Source organism: Cololabis saira, chromosome 6, assembly GCF_033807715.1.
Source record: "Cololabis saira isolate AMF1-May2022 chromosome 6, fColSai1.1, whole genome shotgun sequence".
Classification (NCBI taxonomy): domain Eukaryota; kingdom Metazoa; phylum Chordata; class Actinopteri; order Beloniformes; family Belonidae; genus Cololabis; species Cololabis saira.
The window spans coordinates 35,219,516-35,238,599 of record NC_084592.1 but is presented as its reverse complement, the minus strand read 5'-3'; the positions used below and the strand labels follow the sequence as shown (position 1 = coordinate 35,238,599).

The window sequence follows — 19,084 nt, the reverse complement described above, 5'->3', positions numbered from 1 at the left end:
TGCCCTGCCCGTGGTAAAACCTGCTCCAACTGCGGGAAATTAAACCACTTCCACAAAGTCTGCAGGTCTGCCCCAGCTCGAGCCTCTCAGCCACCCACTAACACCACAGTCATCCACAACGTGAGCTCAGCACGAGCACCGTTCAAAACGTGCTCGTTAATGGTTGGAGATGTCACTCTGCCCCTCCTCCTGGACACAGGGGCCACAGTGTCTCTCCTGAACCTGGCGACTGTCACACAGTTTTTCCCCTGCGAGCCACTTGGACCGGCCACCACCACCCTGCGTGGTTACGCCAACTCCCAAATTGACATCGTGGGTTCCCTTCAGCTGCCCGTAAAATACGGGGATAAGACACTGCCAGTCTTTAGGTTTAATGTTGCACGCCACGGGGCCAACCTCCTGGGCCTCGACCTCTTCACCAGCCTCGGTTTCACCCTGCTGGACACCACCGGCTCGGAGATTAACGCCGTTGTCATCCCCTGGCAGCAACAGTGGCCTGCGCTGTTCAGCGGGGTGGGTTGCCTCGTGGGTTTCGCCCACCAGCCCCTGTTGGACCCGACTGTGACGCCTGTCATACAGCCCCTCCGTCGTTCTCCCCTGGCCCTCCGTGATGACATCTCTGCTCAGCTTCAAGGTATGCTGGATGACGACATCATCGAGCAGGTGAACGCGTCACCCTGGATCTCCAACTTGGTGGTGGCCAGGAAGAAGTCTGGGGGGCTGCGACTCTGCGTGGACCTTCGAGCGGTGAACAAGGCCATCATCCCCGACAAATACCCCCTGCCAACCACAGAGGAGCTCACCGCCCAGTTCCACGGGTCCATCGTTTTTTCTAAACTGGACCTCCGCCAGGGTTACCTCCAGGTGCCATTACACCCTGAGAGCCGCAACCTCACCGCTTTCATCACCCACAGAGGGGTGTTCCGCTACAAACGCATGGCGTTTGGGCTAAGCTCCGCCCCCAGCTGCTTCCAGAAGATTATGGCCTCCGTTTTCGCAGGTATACCGGGGGTGGCCGTCTACCTGGATGACATTGTGGTTCACGGGGCCACGGTCGAGGAACACGATGAGCGCCTGCACAGGGTGTTCAGTGCAATGGCCAAACATCACCTCACACTCAATGGCGAGAAGTGTGTCTTCACCGCCCCAGCCATTGACTTTGTCGGGTTCCGCCTCTCAGCGGGTGGCACGTACCCACTCCACTCCAACACAGAGGCCATCCACCGTGTCCCGGAGCCGACCTCAGCCGCTCAGGTAGCCTCTTTCCTGGGCATGACGGCGTATTACCTCCGTTTCCTGCCACAGTACTCTGCCACGACTGCGCCACTGCGTAAACTGCTGAAGCAGGACGAGCCCTGGGTCTGGACACCGGCATGTTCCGACGCCGTGCGCCTACTGAAGTCCCAGCTCACCTCTGCACCGGTCCTGGCCCACTTCGACCTGGTCAGCCCCACCTTCGTCACGTGCGACGCCTCCGCCCTCGCCATCGGCGCTGTGATGTCCCAGCTGCAGGGGGGCGTCGAGAGACCGATTGCCTTCGCCTCGCGGGCTCTCAGTCCCACAGAACAGAGGTACTCGGTGGGGGAGCGGGAGGCCTTAGCGTGCCTCTGGGCTTGTGAGCGCTGGCATATGTACCTTTACGGGCGTACATTCACACTGAGGACTGACCACCAGGCCCTCACTACCCTCCTGGCAACGTCAGGCACTGGCCACAAACCGCTCCGCCTCCATCGTTGGGCTGACCGACTGCAGCAGTACAACTTTCGCCTGCAGTTCACACCAGGCCGCGACAACGTGGTGGCTGACCTGCTGTCACGTGCAATCCCTAGCCCGCCCACAGCCCAACCTTTGGCCCCCGAACGGGACCAGGCCGAACAGGACCTCATCCAGCTCCTCCACTCACCCCTCCACGAGACAGTGTCGCTGCAGGAGCTTCGGGACGCCTCCGCGGACGACCCCATCCTGTCCACACTCTCGACCTACGTCAGGGAAGGCTGGCCTGGGAGGGTACCCGACGAGCTGCTTCCCTATCACAGGGTCAGGGAGGAGTTGTCATGCTGGAACGACACCTGTGTCGCCCGTGGGCTCTGCACTGTGGTCCCTGGTGACCTCCGGGCGCGTGTCCTTGCAATGGCGCACGAGGGTCACCTGGGCATAGTCAGGCTCAAACAGAGGTGCCGTGATGTCGTGTGGTGGCCAGGCATCGACAGGGAAATAGAGGCCCTGGTCAGGGACTGCACTGCTTGCCTTCTTAGCGGCAAGACCAGGGCCCCGGCCCCGCCCCCGCCCATGCAGCCGTTGGACTGGCCATCACAGCCCTGGGAGCACCTGCAGCTTGACATCTGTGGTGAGCTGCATGGGGTGCCACATCACCAGAGGTTCCTCGTCGTGGTTTACGACCTCCACTCCAAGTGGCCGGAGGTGGCACCCGCGGGCTCCGTCACGGCCAAGGTGCTCATCGACATTCTGGAGTCTCTGTTCGCGCGTTGGGGTTTGCCCAGGAGGATCACGACTGACAATGGACCTCAAATGGTCTCCCATGAACTGTCCTCATACCTGGCGGGGAAAGGGATTCGCCACATCCGCACGGCGTTCTACAACCCGGCGGCGAACGGGGGGGTGGAACGTTTAAATCAAACGTTGAAAAACGGGATCAGGGCTCATTTGGCACAAGGGTGCACACTCACCACCAGTCTCCTACAGACGCTGCTGCACTATCGGGCCACTCGACACGCCACCACAGGAGTTTCCCCAGCCTCCCTCATGCTGGGACGGGAGCTCCAGCTGCCACTGGATAGGCTCCGCCCCACACTGGCTGAGGTTCCAGTTCACCCGGTTCAAGCCGCAGTCACTACCCGTCAACGCCAGATGAAGGACCGCTTCGACAGGACCCGACGGGTTAGACCACCTGCCATCGCTGTCTCGGATTGGGTCAGGATCCGACGACCTCATCGTGGCGACAAGCTCCAGTCGTTCTGGTCAGACCCCGTCCAAGTTACCAAACGGCTTGGCCCAGCTTCATTCAGGTTAGCCGATGGCACTCGCTGGCATGCTAACCGCCTGCGTAAGGTGCAGGTCCCACTTGGGTCCGGACTGGGTGTACCGGCCGTTACAGCCCCACCGGCTACACGGCTTGATGTGGCAGCCGCCCCAGCTGTCCAAGCACAGGCCGCAGTCGAAGAGCGGCCACCGGACATTGCTGCTGCACCCGAGGGGCGCCCAGCTCGGGCTCGCACCAGGCCTAGACACCTGGGGGACTTTGAGACTGAGTATCACACCTAGGTTGTGTGAAGGGGGGGGAAATGTTATGTCTGGTGGTTCACAGACACACACTAAACAGGTTCTGTCACTTTAAGAACTGTTTCGGTTTTACGACACTGCCCGTTCCGGTTTAAGGCGGTCAGTGGGTTTTTCATTCATTCATGTTATTGGGTTTGAAATAAATGGAGTCACGTCAACTCCGACTTGAGTTACGTGTCACGTTATCTTTTGCAATATAACAGGCGCACCAGAAACACAGATGAAAACACAGCTGAACATTAAGGTGACGGCGCACCTACAAAAAAGTAAAATAAAATAAAAAAAAAAGTGCAGCCCCATACAGCATGAACTATAAAAACACCATAAAACTCAGATAGACTAACAGACCACACGTTTCAACTAGCAGATAACCGATGCTACAATAAAAACCCCAGCCAGATCTGGCGTCATTAAATTAAATAAAGATGTTCTTGCCTATTTGAAGCGAAGTCTGCGCCTCCCGTTTCGTCAAAGTCCCGGGCCAGTCCCCTCAGCGTCGGGTCTGTCATCACCCAGCACCGAGGCCGGTTTTAGGGGGGAGAGGGGGGGGCTATGCCCACTCAAACGTGCATATTGCCCACCGGCGTCTCCATCCCGGCGGCTGCAGCGAGAGCGGAGAGCGCAGAGCGGAGAGCGGGTGGCGGAGCGCTGCGGGCTGTAGAGCCCCGGCTACGCAGGCTACGGCGTAGCCTACGCAGGCTACGGCGTAGCCTACGCCGTCTACGCCGTAGGCTACGCCGTCTACGCAGGAGCCTAATGCACTGGTAAGATGCGCACAACATTGATCATTTTTGCAGATCTCCCGTGCATCACAGAACTTTGATCCAGTTGGCCTGAACCGAGACGTCTTATGGGCTCCCTCGTCAGCCTCCACGGCCGGGAGAGAGCTGCTCAACTATGTTTTAGATACCTGTCCCAGTTAAACTAATGGGGCTTATCTTCCCAGAGCCACCGTCGTACGTCATCGCCCCCAGAATACATTGCGCAGGTAAAACATGGCGCCTCCCGCAGGTCAAAATATGTAATAAACATTGTAGATTTTTAAAGCAATTAGATTATTTTATGTGTTTCTAACAACATATTTTAGTATAAGAGAACAATTGTGGCTAATTAGGGACTACATGTCTTAATATGCAGGGTTCCCTTTAAAGAATTTTCCCTACTGAATTGAATAAAATCAGTCTGAATTCCCCCTTATAAAAGCTGCTTTTTTTCCTTACTAGTGTGATACTCACAAAAGTGTTTTTGTAGAATTATTATTATTGTCGTTATTATTGTTTTATCTCTGCTGAAGTCACGTTTTGGTTTATTGCTATCTTTGGTTTTTGTATCTTTTTATTTTATTATTTCATCCTGCTAAAATGGCAACAAGAAGGAAACACACAAGAACTTTTAGTACCAGAAACGGACACAGGGTGGCAGCACCAGCCCCGGCCCGCGCCACTGGGACTCTTAACAGCGCGGCGAGGACGGGAAGCTCATAATCCGTTGGACTGGAGAATGAGCAGAGGTGGTCCGGTGTCACTCATTTTATTTGTGTGTTTCCAGTACTCCGGTTCGAGGATTATCTATCTGCTAGCGGCCCAGCCGGGACCCGCTACAGATTCTTGGGGGCTCGTCCGGGATTACTTCGGTGCCATTCTACTGGACCGGAAGCCAAGTGGTGATGACAACGCTGACCAGCAACTGGGTGTGAGGGCCACAGCACCCAGCCACCAGCCAACAGCCTATCCAGCCGTGGGGACTGCAGCCGTGGAGGAGTGGAGGTCCGTGATCCAGAGCCGAAGGTGCCATCATCAGACGGTGTTGCCAGCCGTGAGGGGAACGAGGAGCCATCATGTCGCACAGTGGGAGGAAAAGCCTGGTGTGGAGCATCAGGAAGAGCTTACTCACTTTGTCAGTTGAAGAGCTTCTTCGGGTCGCCAGCGCAGTGGATTCAACGTTGAAAGTGGACCAGACAGAGCTTGTGGAAGGAGATCAGGAGGTGTATTACGACTGCATTCACTCGTTCATCTATAGCAAGGAGTTACTTGAAACAGAAGACCAGGGGATGGTCCAGTTGCTAATGTTGAAAGATACTATTGATGAAATAGTAAAAAGTCGTGATGATGATAGGCCTTTGCTAAAGGTAGTAAATGATACTGAGGAAAATGCTGAAGAAAATGGTGAACAGTCTGTTGATTTTGTTGATTTGTCTGATGGTTCTGTCATTAACCAAACACCCCAGAAAATCACCACAGACGCTCACGTTCAGATTCACCACACACCAATTTCAGTCAGTACTGCATCACCTAGTGATATTGCACCTGACACAGCAAACACTAATTTGCTTAAAGTACTAGCTGGCTATGAAGAGCTGAGCAAGAAACTCATACAGTGTATACCAGCACATGCTGCACCGCCACAGACACATCTGCTCCCGCCCCCTGTCCTACCCAGGCAACCGAGCAGCAATCCACTGGCTGAACCTGCCTCTCAGTCAACTCGCGAGGGGATGGTGTCTCTGAGGGAACTCAGCTACCTACCCAGGAGAGAGTTCAAAGTTCAAGGCGGTCAGGTTGGTGATCAAAACTCTGACATCAGCTACAATAATTTGTGCAAACAAATGGAGGATGGAATCAGGGAAGGATTTTCTGATTCAGAGATTGTGCGTGGTGTTCTCAAAATCATAAGACCAGGCATATTCAAGGAGATGTTGATAAATAAAGACGACATAACAGTGGCTGAACTCAAGGGGTTTCTCCAAACTCACCTAAGAGAAAAAAACAGCACAGAGTTATTCCAAGAGTTGATGTGTACGAAACAAGAAGAAAACGAGACACCACAACAATTCCTCTACCGAGTAATTGGTTTAAAACAACGCATCCTATTCACATCAAAGCTGACTGACACAGACATTAAATACTCTGCTGCTACTGTACAAGATGTTTTTCTGCACACAGTATACCAAGGCTTTGGACACAAACACACTGACATACGCAGAGAACTCAAACCTTTGTTGTCAAGCAGCGGTGTCACAGACGAGATGATCCTGCGCCATGTGATGAAAATCACCAGTGAAGAAAACGAGCGGATGAAAAGACTTGGCTCTTCCCGCCGACAGACTGTAACAAATACACACAGCGCGCAGCTTGAACCTGATGAGGTAAAGAAACCAACCTCAAAGTCAGCGAGTGGTGAGTCCAAAGCAAACCAATTTAAATCAGATCCCATGAGAGATCTCACGTCTAAAGTAGAGGAGCTCACCAAACTCGTCATGTCCATGCAAAAACAAAGTGAACAACAGCCAAAATATTATGAAAATCGGTACAGTCAAAATAGAACACAAGCTAAACGTGGGAAAGCATATGGTTGTCCAAGCTGTGTGGAACAAGGCAGACATGATTGTAAACATTGTTTCATATGTGGAGATGAAGGACACCGTGCAGCAGGCTGCCTGAAACGACCAAGGAAGCAGGAAAACTTCAACCGGCCACTGGAGGGGGACATCTAGTGACCGAGTCTGGAAGTAAGTCCCAACCAGCAGGTGAGGCCAAAAGAACACCCCCCTTTTTGCCCCAGACCTCAGTAATGACAAACGCACAGGGTCACTGCACACAGGTAGCACAGCCCCCTCCTCAACTACCCCGTGTAGCTAAAGCCAACGCTGTTGCTACCCTCATTGGAAAAAGGGCCCTAGTTCAGAGCTATCTAAATGGCTTGCCAGTGACCTCACTGCTAGACTCCGGGTCACAAGTTAGTATAGTCAGCCGTGCTTGGAAAGATGAATACTTACCTGACCTCAACACTCGCCCAATTTCAGAGATTTTAGGACAGGAGGAACTGAGAGTCATGGCAGCAAATGGGGGCCTCATTCCATATGACGGGTGGGTTCCTATCACAGTTAACTTGCCAGGGAATTTGGATCCCAACCTGTCCCTTAGTGTCCCATTTCTCATCAGCAGCCACCCCATGGACAGACCATTAATTGGCTTTAATGTTTTAGAAGTGTTAATATGTGGCCAATCAGAGGAGCTAATACCAGTACTAGCTAGCCTACTTAGAAATGCTATATCTGTCACCAACGAAACAGCTGAAGCTCTCGTCAACTTTGTCCACACGTCAAAGCCAGTCATGCAGCAGGGACGCCTGAGAACAGGGGCCAGAGACATTGTACTCCCAGCTGGTCAAGTGTCGTGGGTGAAGTGTAGGGTCCCGCCACACATGGACACCTCTACCCCATTGGTGTTGTTTGAAGCGGATGAGGACAGTCTGTCATCTGAACAGTGGGACATAGGACCAGGTTTGTTGCAAATTCAAAATCCAGCCAGACCCTATGTCACCATTCCTATTGGCAACAACACAAATCATGACATCACAGTGCCACGTAAAACAGCGCTCGGGATCCTGCAACATGTGGAAAATGTTGTGGAGGCAGATATCCCTGACAAATCACAGCCTGCAGTAAAATGTGATGTTACCACCTCTCATGTCCACAGCTCAGACTCACCCCTGTGGTACCCGCCTGTGAACCTCGACCACCTGGAGGAAGAGCAGCGGGAGGCTGCTAGGAGGATGCTGTATGAGGAGTCAAACGTCTTTGCCAGGGATGGAGACGACATCGGCTGCATTCCAAATCTGCAGATGGTGATCAACCTCAAAGACGATGTCCCGGTGCAGAGAGCGTACACATCTATCCCTAAACCACTGTTCAAAGAGGTAAAGGAATACATTCAAGATCTCATTGTCAAGGGATGGATAGTGAAATCTAAATCTGCCTATTCTGCCCCAGTTGTGTGTGTGAGGAAAAAGGACGGCTCTTTGCGCCTCTGTATAGACTATCGTCTCCTAAATCAAAAGACTGTACCTGACAGGCACCCACTGCCAAGAATACAAGATTTGACGGACACACTTGGCGGATATTCGGTCTTCAGCATTCTTGACCAAGGTAAAGCTTACCACCAGGGGTTTGTGGCAGAGGGGTCCCGCCATCTCACCGCCTTCATCACACCCTGGGGGCTTTACGAATGGACACGAATCCCATTCGGACTGTCAAATGCGCCAGCAGCTTTTCAGAGGAGTATGGAGGAGATGTTGGGCTCCTTGAGAGACGAGTGCTGCATTCCGTACCTGGATGACCTACTGTGCTACTCCAGATCCTTCAGTGACCACGTGGAGGTGATTCGAAAGGTTCTCCAAGCACTGCAGCAACATGGGGTGAAGCTTCGGGCAGAGAAGTGCGAGATGTTCCAGAAGGAGGTCCGCTATGTTGGACGTTTGGTATCGGCCGAGGGAGTTCGAGTTGACCCCAAAGACATCTACGCAGTGCTAGCTTTAAAGGACAAACCGCCCAAAACTATCGGTGAGCTCCGCCAGGTCCTGGGTTTTCTGAGCTATTATCGCTCCTACGTACAGGATTTTGCCAAGATAGCAAAACCGCTGTATGAGCTGCTCCAAGTTAAGTCATCCATGCCCCAACCCCTCCCACGTCACAACAAGTCCAAAGGTCCCCAACTCCCATCCAAGACGCCCATCGAGTGGAAAGCTGACCACCAAAGCACCCTGGAAAGGCTAATCAGCATGCTGACCAACCCCCCAGTACTCGCGTACCCCAACTTCGAGGAACCATTCGTCCTGCACACCGATGCATCGGAGAAGGGGCTCGGCGCCATTCTCTATCAGCAGCAAGGTGAAAAACTGCGAGTAATCGGATATGGATCGAGAACTCTGACACCAGCAGAAAGGAACTACAGGCTCCACAGCGGAAAACTTGAGTTCCTTGCTCTGAAGTGGGCAGTGTGTGAGAAATTCAGAGACTACCTTTTCTACGCTCCCCACTTCACCATCTACACTGATAATAACCCACTCACCTACGTCATGAGCACCGCAAAACTCAATGCAGTGGGACATCGCTGGGTTGGAGAATTGTCAGAGTTCCGCTTCATCATTAAATACAGACCTGGAAAAAACAATATCGACGCTGATACACTCTCACGCATCCCACTCGATATTGACAGCTATGTCACAACATGCACTGAGGAGCTGTCACAGGACGTTCTGCATGCAACCTGGGAAGGAGGCAGAGCAGCTCAGAGGAAGGATGTGGCATGGGTCGCTGCGCTCTACACCTCCTCTGCTGATGTAAGGCCACAGCTTCATCCACTTTTGCCTGAAATAAGCCTTGAAGAACTGGCAAAAGCCCAACGGGAGGACCCTGAGATAGGGGAAATAATAAGGCTGAAAGAAACCAACAGTGTTCTCACCAAGGAGGTCAAGAGGTCGGTGGGTGGGCTCACTCGCAAGCTCCTTCATGAGTGGAGTCAACTGCATTTGGAGAACGGAGTCCTGTACCGCCGCACATCAGAAAGAAGACAGCTGGTACTACCTGTCAAATACCGGTCAGTTGCGCTGAAACATCTCCATGACAACATGGGTCATGTGGGGACAGAACGTGTGCTCCACCTCGCCAGAGAACGTTTCTACTGGCCATACATGAAGAAATGTATTGAGGACTATGTCACAAGAAAATGCAGCTGCATAAAACAAAAGAAACCCACCACACATGTCCGTGCACCGATGGGGGGTCTGACTTCCTCTTCCCCTCTTGATCTTGTTTGTATAGACTATCTACACCTGGAAAAGAGCAAAGGTGGCTTTGAGTACATTCTGGTAGTAATCGACCACTTTACCAGATTTGCTCAAGCTTACCCTACCAAAAACAAATCAGGACAAACTGCAGCTGAACGAATATACAACGACTACATACCTCGTCTCGGATATCCAAACCGCCTCCACCACGACCAGGGACGTGAGTTCGAGAACAACCTTTTCCGCACCCTTGGACGGCTGTCAGGGGTCGGACACTCACGAACGTCCCCATATCACCCTCAATGTAACCCTGCTGAGCGGTTCAACCGCACATTGTTACAAATGTTACGGACACTTACAGACAGGGAAAAGGAGAGATGGAAGGAGCATTTACCACAGATGATACATGCATATAACTGCACTCGTCACGAGTCCACCGGGTACTCACCTCATTACCTGCTGTATGGACAACATCCCCGTCTCCCTGTGGATCTCCTGTTTGGACTGCTGGAGAACAATGGTTCAGTGACACACAGAGGTTATGTGGAGAAATGGTCAAAGAGGATGAAAGAAGCGTACAAGATCGCAAACAAAGCCAGCTTATCGTCAAGTGCAAAGAACAAATCCTACTATGATCAAAAGGCGCAGGGAGTGGTCCTCAAACCAGGAGATCGAGTACTGGTTCGGAACATGGGTGAGCGCGGTGGACCCGGTAAACTTCGCTCGTACTGGGAGAAGAGGATTTACCTGGTGAAGGAGCAAATCTCCGACAACCCAGTATATGTCATCCATCCTGAGGGAGACCCAAGTGCAAGACACAGAACCATGCACAGAAATCTGCTACTTTTAGTCAATGACTTACCTGTCGAGAGCCCAGCACTGTCAGCTGTTCCAGCTGTAACACCTCCTCAGAGACGAAAACAACCAGAACAGAGGGCAGGCCCTACTGAAAACGACGTGATGTCAGACACAGATGAAGAGGATGAGCAGACGGGAGATTACTGGTTGAGAACACCTGTTGTCAGGATGGAAAGTGATCAATCTGGACGTGACAGACCAACAGCCGCAGGAGGGCAAAGGTCAGTGTCAAAAACATTCCCCCCTGCAGTTCCTGTTCAGACCCTGTGGAAATCAATGGATACATACTTACCGGATGTGACAAACCTACCTGAAAGTGAGCACAAACAAACCTTCCCTGTGAAAGAAAGAGAAGTGGAGTTTGTGGATGATAAATGGCAGACTCAGCCTCAGCTTGAAGAGGATGAACAAAATGACCATGCTGACCACACACAGGTGGAAAGATCGAGCTCTCCCCCTGTAGGGACTCTGCCTGCAGAAGATGGACACAGGGAGGTGAGGAGGTCAGTCAGGGAGAGGAGGCCAAGACCAACTTTCACTTATGAGTCACTGGGCCAGCCTTCCATACAAACCCATGTAGACTCTGTCTCTCCACAGATTGCCCCATTCTCCCTGCCTTTCATGGCCCACATGCCCAGACAGTTCATCTCACCTGCTCCTTACACGCCACACATGTACATGCCCTACACATACTACATTCCACTTACCACACAAGTGTATTAAAGGGGCAAAGAGAATTTTTTTTTTTGGGTAGTAGCAAATGTCGGGAGCCATTTTTGTTTGTCGGGGTGGATGTGATACTCACAAAAGTGTTTTTGTAGAATTATTATTATTGTCGTTATTATTGTTTTATCTCTGCTGAAGTCACGTTTTGGTTTATTGCTATCTTTGGTTTTTGTATCTTTTTATTTTATTATTTCATCCTGCTAAAATGGCAACAAGAAGGAAACACACAAGAACTTTTAGTACCAGAAACGGACACAGGGTGGCAGCACCAGCCCCGGCCCGCGCCACTGGGACTCTTAACAGCGCGGCGAGGACGGGAAGCTCATAATCCGTTGGACTGGAGAATGAGCAGAGGTGGTCCGGTGTCACTCATTTTATTTGTGTGTTTCCAGTACTCCGGTTCGAGGATTATCTATCTGCTAGCGGCCCAGCCGGGACCCGCTACAGATTCTATATTACTTTACTAATTTAATTACTTATTTATAAAAGTTCCTTTTATTTCATTATGTCTGTTTATTATTTATTTTATTCAGTCTGTTGCACTTTATGTTAAAGAATTTTAAAATATGTCACATTAGGGTCAGTTTTATGTTCCCTTGTTACTCTTTCTGGATTTCTAATGCTGTATTATTCTTCATGCTCAATTCACTCAGCTGTTGTAGTCTTTTCTATTAATAACGTCATGCCATTATATGTACTACATTTGTTTAATTGTTGTTTATTATTACTGTTGTAAATGGACATGTACATTACTACTACCTGCCTTGGGAACACCTGAATGTGTTTTCACTAATTGTAACGTCTGAACTTTCAATAAAGTTTCTAAAAAAAAACAAAAAAAAAACTCGGCTCTGACGGCATTCCCAGTTCCGACTTCCGAGGTAAATGGAACGCAGCATAAATCGTCTATGGCATAAATCCCCGAGTCCCCCCCATGGATGTATTAGGTCCCCCCGCAGGGCTCCGCCGGCAGGCGGCGCTGTGGCGGCTCCGCCGGCAGGAAGCTGTCCCGGGCCCCGTGGGCGGGGCCAGAGCCTCGTGCAGCACACGGAGCTCAGACGCGTGTCCTCCTCTGTCTCGGTCCATGTTCTGGTTCTGGCTCGATCCTCCACACAAATGACGGACACGGTGAAAGAGTCCGGCTCCGCTCCGGCGGAGGAGCTGCTGGCGCTGAACCCGGCGGAGCAGCAGGACTTCAGGAGGAAGGTGAAGGAGGCCAAGAAGAACAGGAAACAGGTGAGATTAGCACGCTCCTATTGATTATCTGAAGAACAGCGATCAATCCGCGTGTGCACTTGCATTCTGGACCAGTGTTCATCTGATGGTAGATGATCAATAGCACCTCACAAGAACTAAGTCCATTTAATATTGAACAAACATTAATGTTTAATGAGAAGTGAACAGTTAAACGTCCACGTTGCTGTAGCCGGAGGGTTCTGGTACCGCCAGGGCCGGCACAAGCCTCCATGGGGCCCGAAGCAAAATGCGATTTTGGGGCCGTGTATTACTGCCAATAATACTGGTTATTCATCATTCACACCCAGGAACATGTTCTTCCCTGTCATTACAAATACACTAGTAAAACTAGATGTAAGAACGTTTTGTTGTAGTTAGATTGTAATCCAGAGGGATTAAGAGCATGGAAGCTACAACAGATTAATTTGCAGACAAATCTGCAGCTGCCCCTACTGGCCACACAGAGAAGCAACAGGTCAAAGGTCAAAGAGCTGCACAGTTGCAGCAGAGTTGTTTCCATCATCCTATTGTCAGCCTGGCAGGTTTTTACCATCTATGGGTTTTAATCTGAAATGGAGCAAATTCAGCTGCAAGAGCGGCCTGGGGTTGATTTACACTTAATATTTAAAGTGACATCTAGTGTAGGCCTAATAAAAGAAACAAAATAATCAAATGGATCATTCATAAACCATTTACTGTAAACACGTTATCTACTTTATTTTTGGTTTTAAATAAACGGCAACAGCAATGTGCAACAACAATTTGAAGTGGAGTAGTCTACTCTAGTCTGTTAACATAATACTGTTTATGTAATAATATTAATTGTGTTTTTGTACAATAACGTACCGTTGATGATGTATGAATCATCACTCACACATAAAAACATTTTTTTTTTTTTTACATTTATTTAATTTTTTAACTCTTGGGGGCCCCCTAGTGGTCACGGGGCTCTAAGCAGCCGCTTGGTTTGCTTATGCCTTGGGCCGGCTCTGGGTACAGTCCACCCTTCATACCAGCAGGAACCAGGACAACCAGGTGTTGACCCGCGATTATAAAGTTAAAGTTTGTTTTAAGTGTCATTAAAACTTGAATCGTGATCTCTGAAATGACTAAAACCATCTGAACCACAATCCCCAAAGATCTGCTCCCTCTATGAAGTGAGCAGGAGTTTAGTGGGGGTGTCCAGGTGAGGGTCTGGATCCACGGGCAGACCCGGCTCATTAAAACAAAGTGGGTTAGCTCTCTCAGACCTCCTGAATGTGTCTCTAAAGACATTCGCTGGTGTCTTTCCCTCTTGGTGTTGTGTGAACACTAAACAGACTTGGACCAATGTTTTCTCCTGTTCCAGGACAACAAGCTGGTCCCGGGCGTGGTCTACGTGGGACACCTCCCCCTGGGCCTGTTCGAGCCGCAGCTGGAGTCCTATTTCCAGCAGTTTGGGACGGTTCTGAGGCTCCGGCTCTCCAGGAGCAAGAAGGTAACGACCCGCACACCTGAACACGACCCGCACACCAAGGGCTGGGCGATATGGACCAAAAGTCATATCTCAATATTTTCTAGCTGAATGGCGATACTCGATATATATATATCGATATTTTTTCTGTGCCATAATTGGGGTTTCCCCCAAAGCATTATAGCATAGCATCTCTGTTAGCTTCATTTTTTTCTGAGACAAACCCTTAAAAAAACAGTCAGTTTTAATACAAAGCCTCGTGCCAAATGTCACACAGGTTCCTTTATTAACAGAGGTCTGCACAATATCAAAATGTATAAAACAAATGAAATAAAAATAAACTGCCTGCATATATAGAATAAAAATGCTTCTTGAATAAAACAAAACAAATATCCCTTTCCTGCATAACAATTAAATTAAAATACACTGTGCAATTAATACAATGTAGACAGTAACAAGCAGACTTTTCCACTGAGGACAGTTGTGCAAATAACAAAACATTTGTGCAAATCTCAAAACATTCAAGTCAATTTGTCACAAAATAAGCTATATCCAAATCAAAAAAAAAAGCTATATCGATATAAACGATATTGTCTCGTACCATATCGTGTTTGAAAATATATCGATATATATTAAAATCTCGATATATCGCCCAGCCCTACGCACACCTGAACACGACCGCGTGGCTCAGACTGAAAATGGCCTCAGACGTGTTGGTGGTCTGAGGCCAGACAACTGAGCCCACATAAACTCGGTACGTTAAGCTTATCACCGGCTCGACCCGTCGGCACGGCGATAAAACCCACGTACCAACAAATGCTGGGAGGAAACGGGCGCTTGGGTCGGTCTGTGTGCAGCTGCAGCGTCACGTCTGTCTGGTTCTGTTGCAGACGGGGGGCAGTAAGGGCTACGCCTTCGTGGAGTACGAATGTGACGAGGTGGCGCAGATCGTCGCAGAGACCATGAACAACTACCTGATGGGGGAGAGGATCATCAAATGTGAGTACCAGACACCCCCCAACTTATTTATAGGAAACATTTTACTGAAGTTGACCAAACAGGTTGGGAGAAAACTGATTGGATGTCTAAAGACTTGCCGATCAAGGTCGTTCTTTTGTTTTTCTGCTGGATCTCACATGTACTTTATTTATTTAGATACCAGATTTATTCACACACCTGCTCGCTGCTGAGAAACTGTTTGTTAGATCAGAAACCCTAAACTGGTCCTGGTAGGACGGGTGCTGGTTTTTGAGAGGGTTTTTAAGGTTGTGTGGTCTGGGTTCATCAGAACAATACGTTCCTGAATCTACAACAGCATTTAGAGACGCAAGTGGTGACCCTGGTTTCACGTTCTTGTCTTGATGTTCTCCAGGTCATGTGGTTCCTCCAGAGAAGGTGCACGAGAAGCTGTTCGTGGGCTCTCAAAGGGAGTTCAAGAAACCCTCGCTTCCCGCGGTGGCGCGCTACAACAAGAAACACTCGGAAGAGCAGATCGCCAAGATGACAGAGAAACTGCTGCGCAAGGAGTCGAAGCTGCGGAAGCGGCTGGCGGCGCGAGGCATCGACTACGACTTCCCCGGATTCGTAAGTGCTTCCTGTTTGGGAACCGGTATCAGTGGTGTGAACGCTCATGAAGGAGCGGCGTCGCGGTCCGCGTGTGCCGTTGCTCAGATACTTTACCAGTGTGTGATCGGTGAGAGCCACAACGTTAAACGTCGAGGTGATAACGTTATTTTTTTTCTTACAAAAGCTACTTCAGTTCTTAATTTGCGTCTCAGAATGTTTGAATGTGTTTAGATGCAATGACCTTTTAACTAACGGTTCAACAAACACGTTAACGTTGGCTGAGTTTGTGGTGCAACAGACTCTCGTTGCTTGGTAACGACCGGGTGGCGCCGGCTACCACAGGATCGCTAACATGTTGTCTCACACAACAATCGGTTAAATGTTCACGGAAACACTGCTCAGTTCCAAACATGCAACGCCGCTTAAACGTCGACAACCGGCAAAGTTGGTTTGTCTCCAGGTTTCTATATTTTCCCAGTTTTTCAGCCAAAATTCAGTATTTTCTTTTGCACCTTTTTGGGGTTGTTTTGTTTTTCACCCTTTAGACCGCGTGGCTCAGACTGAAAATGGCCTCAGGCGTGTTGGTGGTCTGAGGCCAGACAACTGAGCCCACATAAACTCGGTACGTTAAGCTTATCACCTGCTCGACCCGTCGGCACGGCGATAAAACCCACGTACCAACAAATGCTGGGAGGAAACGGGCGCTTGGGTCGGTCTGTGTGCAGCTGCAGCGTCACGTCTGTCTGGTTCTGTTGCAGACGGGGGGCAGTAAGGGCTACGCCTTCGTGGAGTACGAATGTGACGAGGTGGCGCAGATCGTCGGTCTCTTCCCTGACGACTCTTGAGCTCTTTCAGGGTGCGTTTGTTTCAGCTGCGTGAGCAGGTGGCGTTAGCTTGAGCACGTCCATGCTCCTGACGTAGCGCTGGCGTCGTCGTGGTGATGTAGCATGCCGGTGGTGCAGCTCACGGCTGCGACTGTAGCGTCCGTTAGATCGTAGACTGCTGCATCAACGGGACATGGGAGGAGAGTTCAGACCGCTAGCTTTAGTTCACTTCCAATCGGACCGATTTACTTTGAACATAAAGATTATTTATTGTTCAGAGAGAATGATACGCTCTTCTTCTGGTTCCAGGCGGCCCAGGTTCCTCAGAAGAAGAAGTCCGAAGGCTTAAATGCATCGTCCTGCAGCGACGTAAGTGAACCGTGTCCTTGTTCTAGACACGCCTGTGTTCCCGGACCGGGTTCAGAGGGGCCTGATGCTGGTCAGAGGTGTCAAATGTATTCACATTCATTACTCAGGTAGAAGTATAGATACTAGAGTTTAAAAATACTCCTGTAGAAGTTGAAGTATCAACTCAAGTTTTTTACTCAAGTAAAAGTACTGGTTTCAAAACTACTTAAAGTATAAAAGTAATGTAAGGGGGAAAAAGCCATTAAGGACAAAAGCCATTTAAAATGAATGCATCTTAGTATAATGCAAATATATTAAAGAACCATATATGTGTACTATTGAGCATTAACATGTGTTTCAGAGAGCAGGAGATATGATGACTAGTTGCCTATAAGTATTGTAATGGTGCAAAAAGTCAAACTTCAGAGGCATGTTATCATTTATCCTAACCTTTATTGGAATGTACATCCAAGTTTAGTTGCAGGAATCTGAGGGAACGGATGTAAGAACAAAACTGGACAAGAACATCTGAAACAACCACAACCAAATTCACTCTATCCGGATGGAGCAATTTAACTGGATAGTTTTTTTTTTAAAGGCCGAAATAAAATAGAGTAACAAGGCTGTTTTTAAAATGTAAGGAGTAAAAAGTAAAGATAATTGTGTGAAAATGTAAGGAGTAAAAGTAAAAAGTTGTCTGAAAAATAATTACTCCAGTGAAGTATAGATAACCTAAATGTCTACTTAAGTAAGGTAACAAAGTATTTGTACTTTGTTACTTGACACCTTTGGTCCTGGTCCTGGTCCAGACTGACAGCAGGGGGTTAAGTGCAACCAGACTAACAACTTGTTCCTCCTGCAGGACACCACACCGGCCTGCACGCCGTCCTTCCTACAGAGGAGGAAGTCCACGGTCGCGGACGATGACGCAGACGACGAGATCGTCCTCAAGCTGCCGGTGAAGGACGAGGATGAAGAGGAGGAAGATGAAGAAGAGGAGGATGACGATGTCTCGGGCAGCGATGAAGACGAGGAGGAGCAGTGATGGTCCTGAGTTGGATTTGGACTTTGATGGTCAAAGCAGAAATACAAACTTCAGGATCACAAATGGACTTTGGACAATGTTCAAAATAGTGTGTGCTGTTACCATGGGTACAAGGCTGTGGGCGGGGGGAAGTATTACTGTGGTGGCGTCGGCTGAGGCGTTGGAACGTGAAAGACTGAAGACACGTGACGATGTTGAAGCTAATCAGTTCGTTTTTATGAATAAAAGATGTCGACATTTATCTTTATTTCCTAACTTAAAGTGTCCAGGCAGTTTTGAAAGCTGACATTTGTAATAAAGAATAAAGCCATTTTAATGTGGTCTACAAGTCACAAATTAACCAACGTTTAAAGACAATTTGAGTTATTACCTTAAGAATTATGTTTTGTTTTAAGTTCAGCGTATTTATTTTCTGGCACATTTTTATATAAAATGTTTTAATTTCCTTCCAGACCTGAAATCGGTTTCGTTTTTAAATTTCAAGTTTAACTTCAACACTTCAGGACCCACAGGTCGGTCCGGTTTCTTAAAGCAGGTTCACGCGTAAGTCACCGATTCTGCTGCTGAGCAGCTACAAACTGACCCGGTTCAGGTCCAGACCTGCGGTTTCTCTGACCTCTCTGGTCCGGATGAGGTGGGCTGCAGGTCGGGGGAGACGAAGCATTGGGTGGTCTTTATCAACATAGAAAGTTGGAACACTTTGTAAAAACTTTATTGTAAGAAAACCTTCAGAACTCCAGTTAACTTTTTCTCCGACCAGATGTTCCTAAGGTGGAGCCTCAGCTCGTCTAGAAAGTTCTGGAGTTCAGGTTTGAAACATGGATCCAAAAAGACACGATCTCTAGAAGTGGAAGATTTAGTCAGATTCAATTTACTCTGATTTAACATTTACACGCTAGAGGTGGTGTGTTTCATAGATTTGACTGATTCACATAAACCTGCTTTTTCAGCAGGTGCCTAACAAAAGCTTTAAAAACTTTAATTTGGTTCTGCGGCTCTGCCGAGGTCGGTTTGGAGATAAAGGTGGTTTTAAAGTCAGCAGAGGGGTTTCTGTAAAGACTGCAGCTGTGAGTAGAAAGTGCATCTCATGGAAATGTTTATCCATCTTCACCTACTGCTTATCAGTTTTGTGGAGACGTTGGTGGAGATGCGGAAAAAAGG

At 49.1% G+C, this 19,084-nt stretch overlaps 1 protein-coding gene and 2 non-coding genes across 3 annotated transcripts; all 3 read left to right on the top strand.

Moving 5' to 3' along the window:
* Window positions 1-12,474: 12,474 nt before the first annotated feature.
* On the top strand, window positions 12,475-18,374 carry nifk (nucleolar protein interacting with the FHA domain of MKI67). Its single transcript, XM_061724015.1, has 6 exons — window positions 12,475-12,687; window positions 14,036-14,164; window positions 15,031-15,139; window positions 15,513-15,724; window positions 16,840-16,899; window positions 17,741-18,374. Exons 1-6 carry the CDS (start codon window positions 12,568-12,570, stop codon window positions 17,921-17,923), a joined length of 813 nt encoding a protein of 270 aa, XP_061579999.1. The 5' UTR covers window positions 12,475-12,567; the 3' UTR covers window positions 17,924-18,374.
* LOC133446639 (small nucleolar RNA ACA64) lies at window positions 14,828-14,958 on the top strand. Its single transcript, XR_009782872.1, has one exon. It is a non-coding gene; the product is annotated as a small nucleolar RNA ACA64 (small nucleolar RNA).
* Window positions 16,262-16,392, top strand: LOC133446638 (small nucleolar RNA ACA64). The gene has a single exon (XR_009782871.1). It is a non-coding gene; the product is annotated as a small nucleolar RNA ACA64 (small nucleolar RNA).
* Window positions 18,375-19,084: the final 710 nt, after the last annotated feature.

Excerpts from the sequence above, each read along its gene's own strand:
- nifk (XM_061724015.1), top strand. The coding sequence starts at position 12,568 with ATGACGGACACGGTGAAAGAGTCCGGCTCCGCTCCGGCGGAGGAGCTG. Across the intron at positions 14,165-15,030 it reads GGCTCTCCAGGAGCAAGAAG|ACGGGGGGCAGTAAGGGCTA; the intron begins GTAACGACCCGC and ends GTTCTGTTGCAG. Across the intron at positions 16,900-17,740 it reads ATGCATCGTCCTGCAGCGAC|GACACCACACCGGCCTGCAC; the intron begins GTAAGTGAACCG and ends TTCCTCCTGCAG.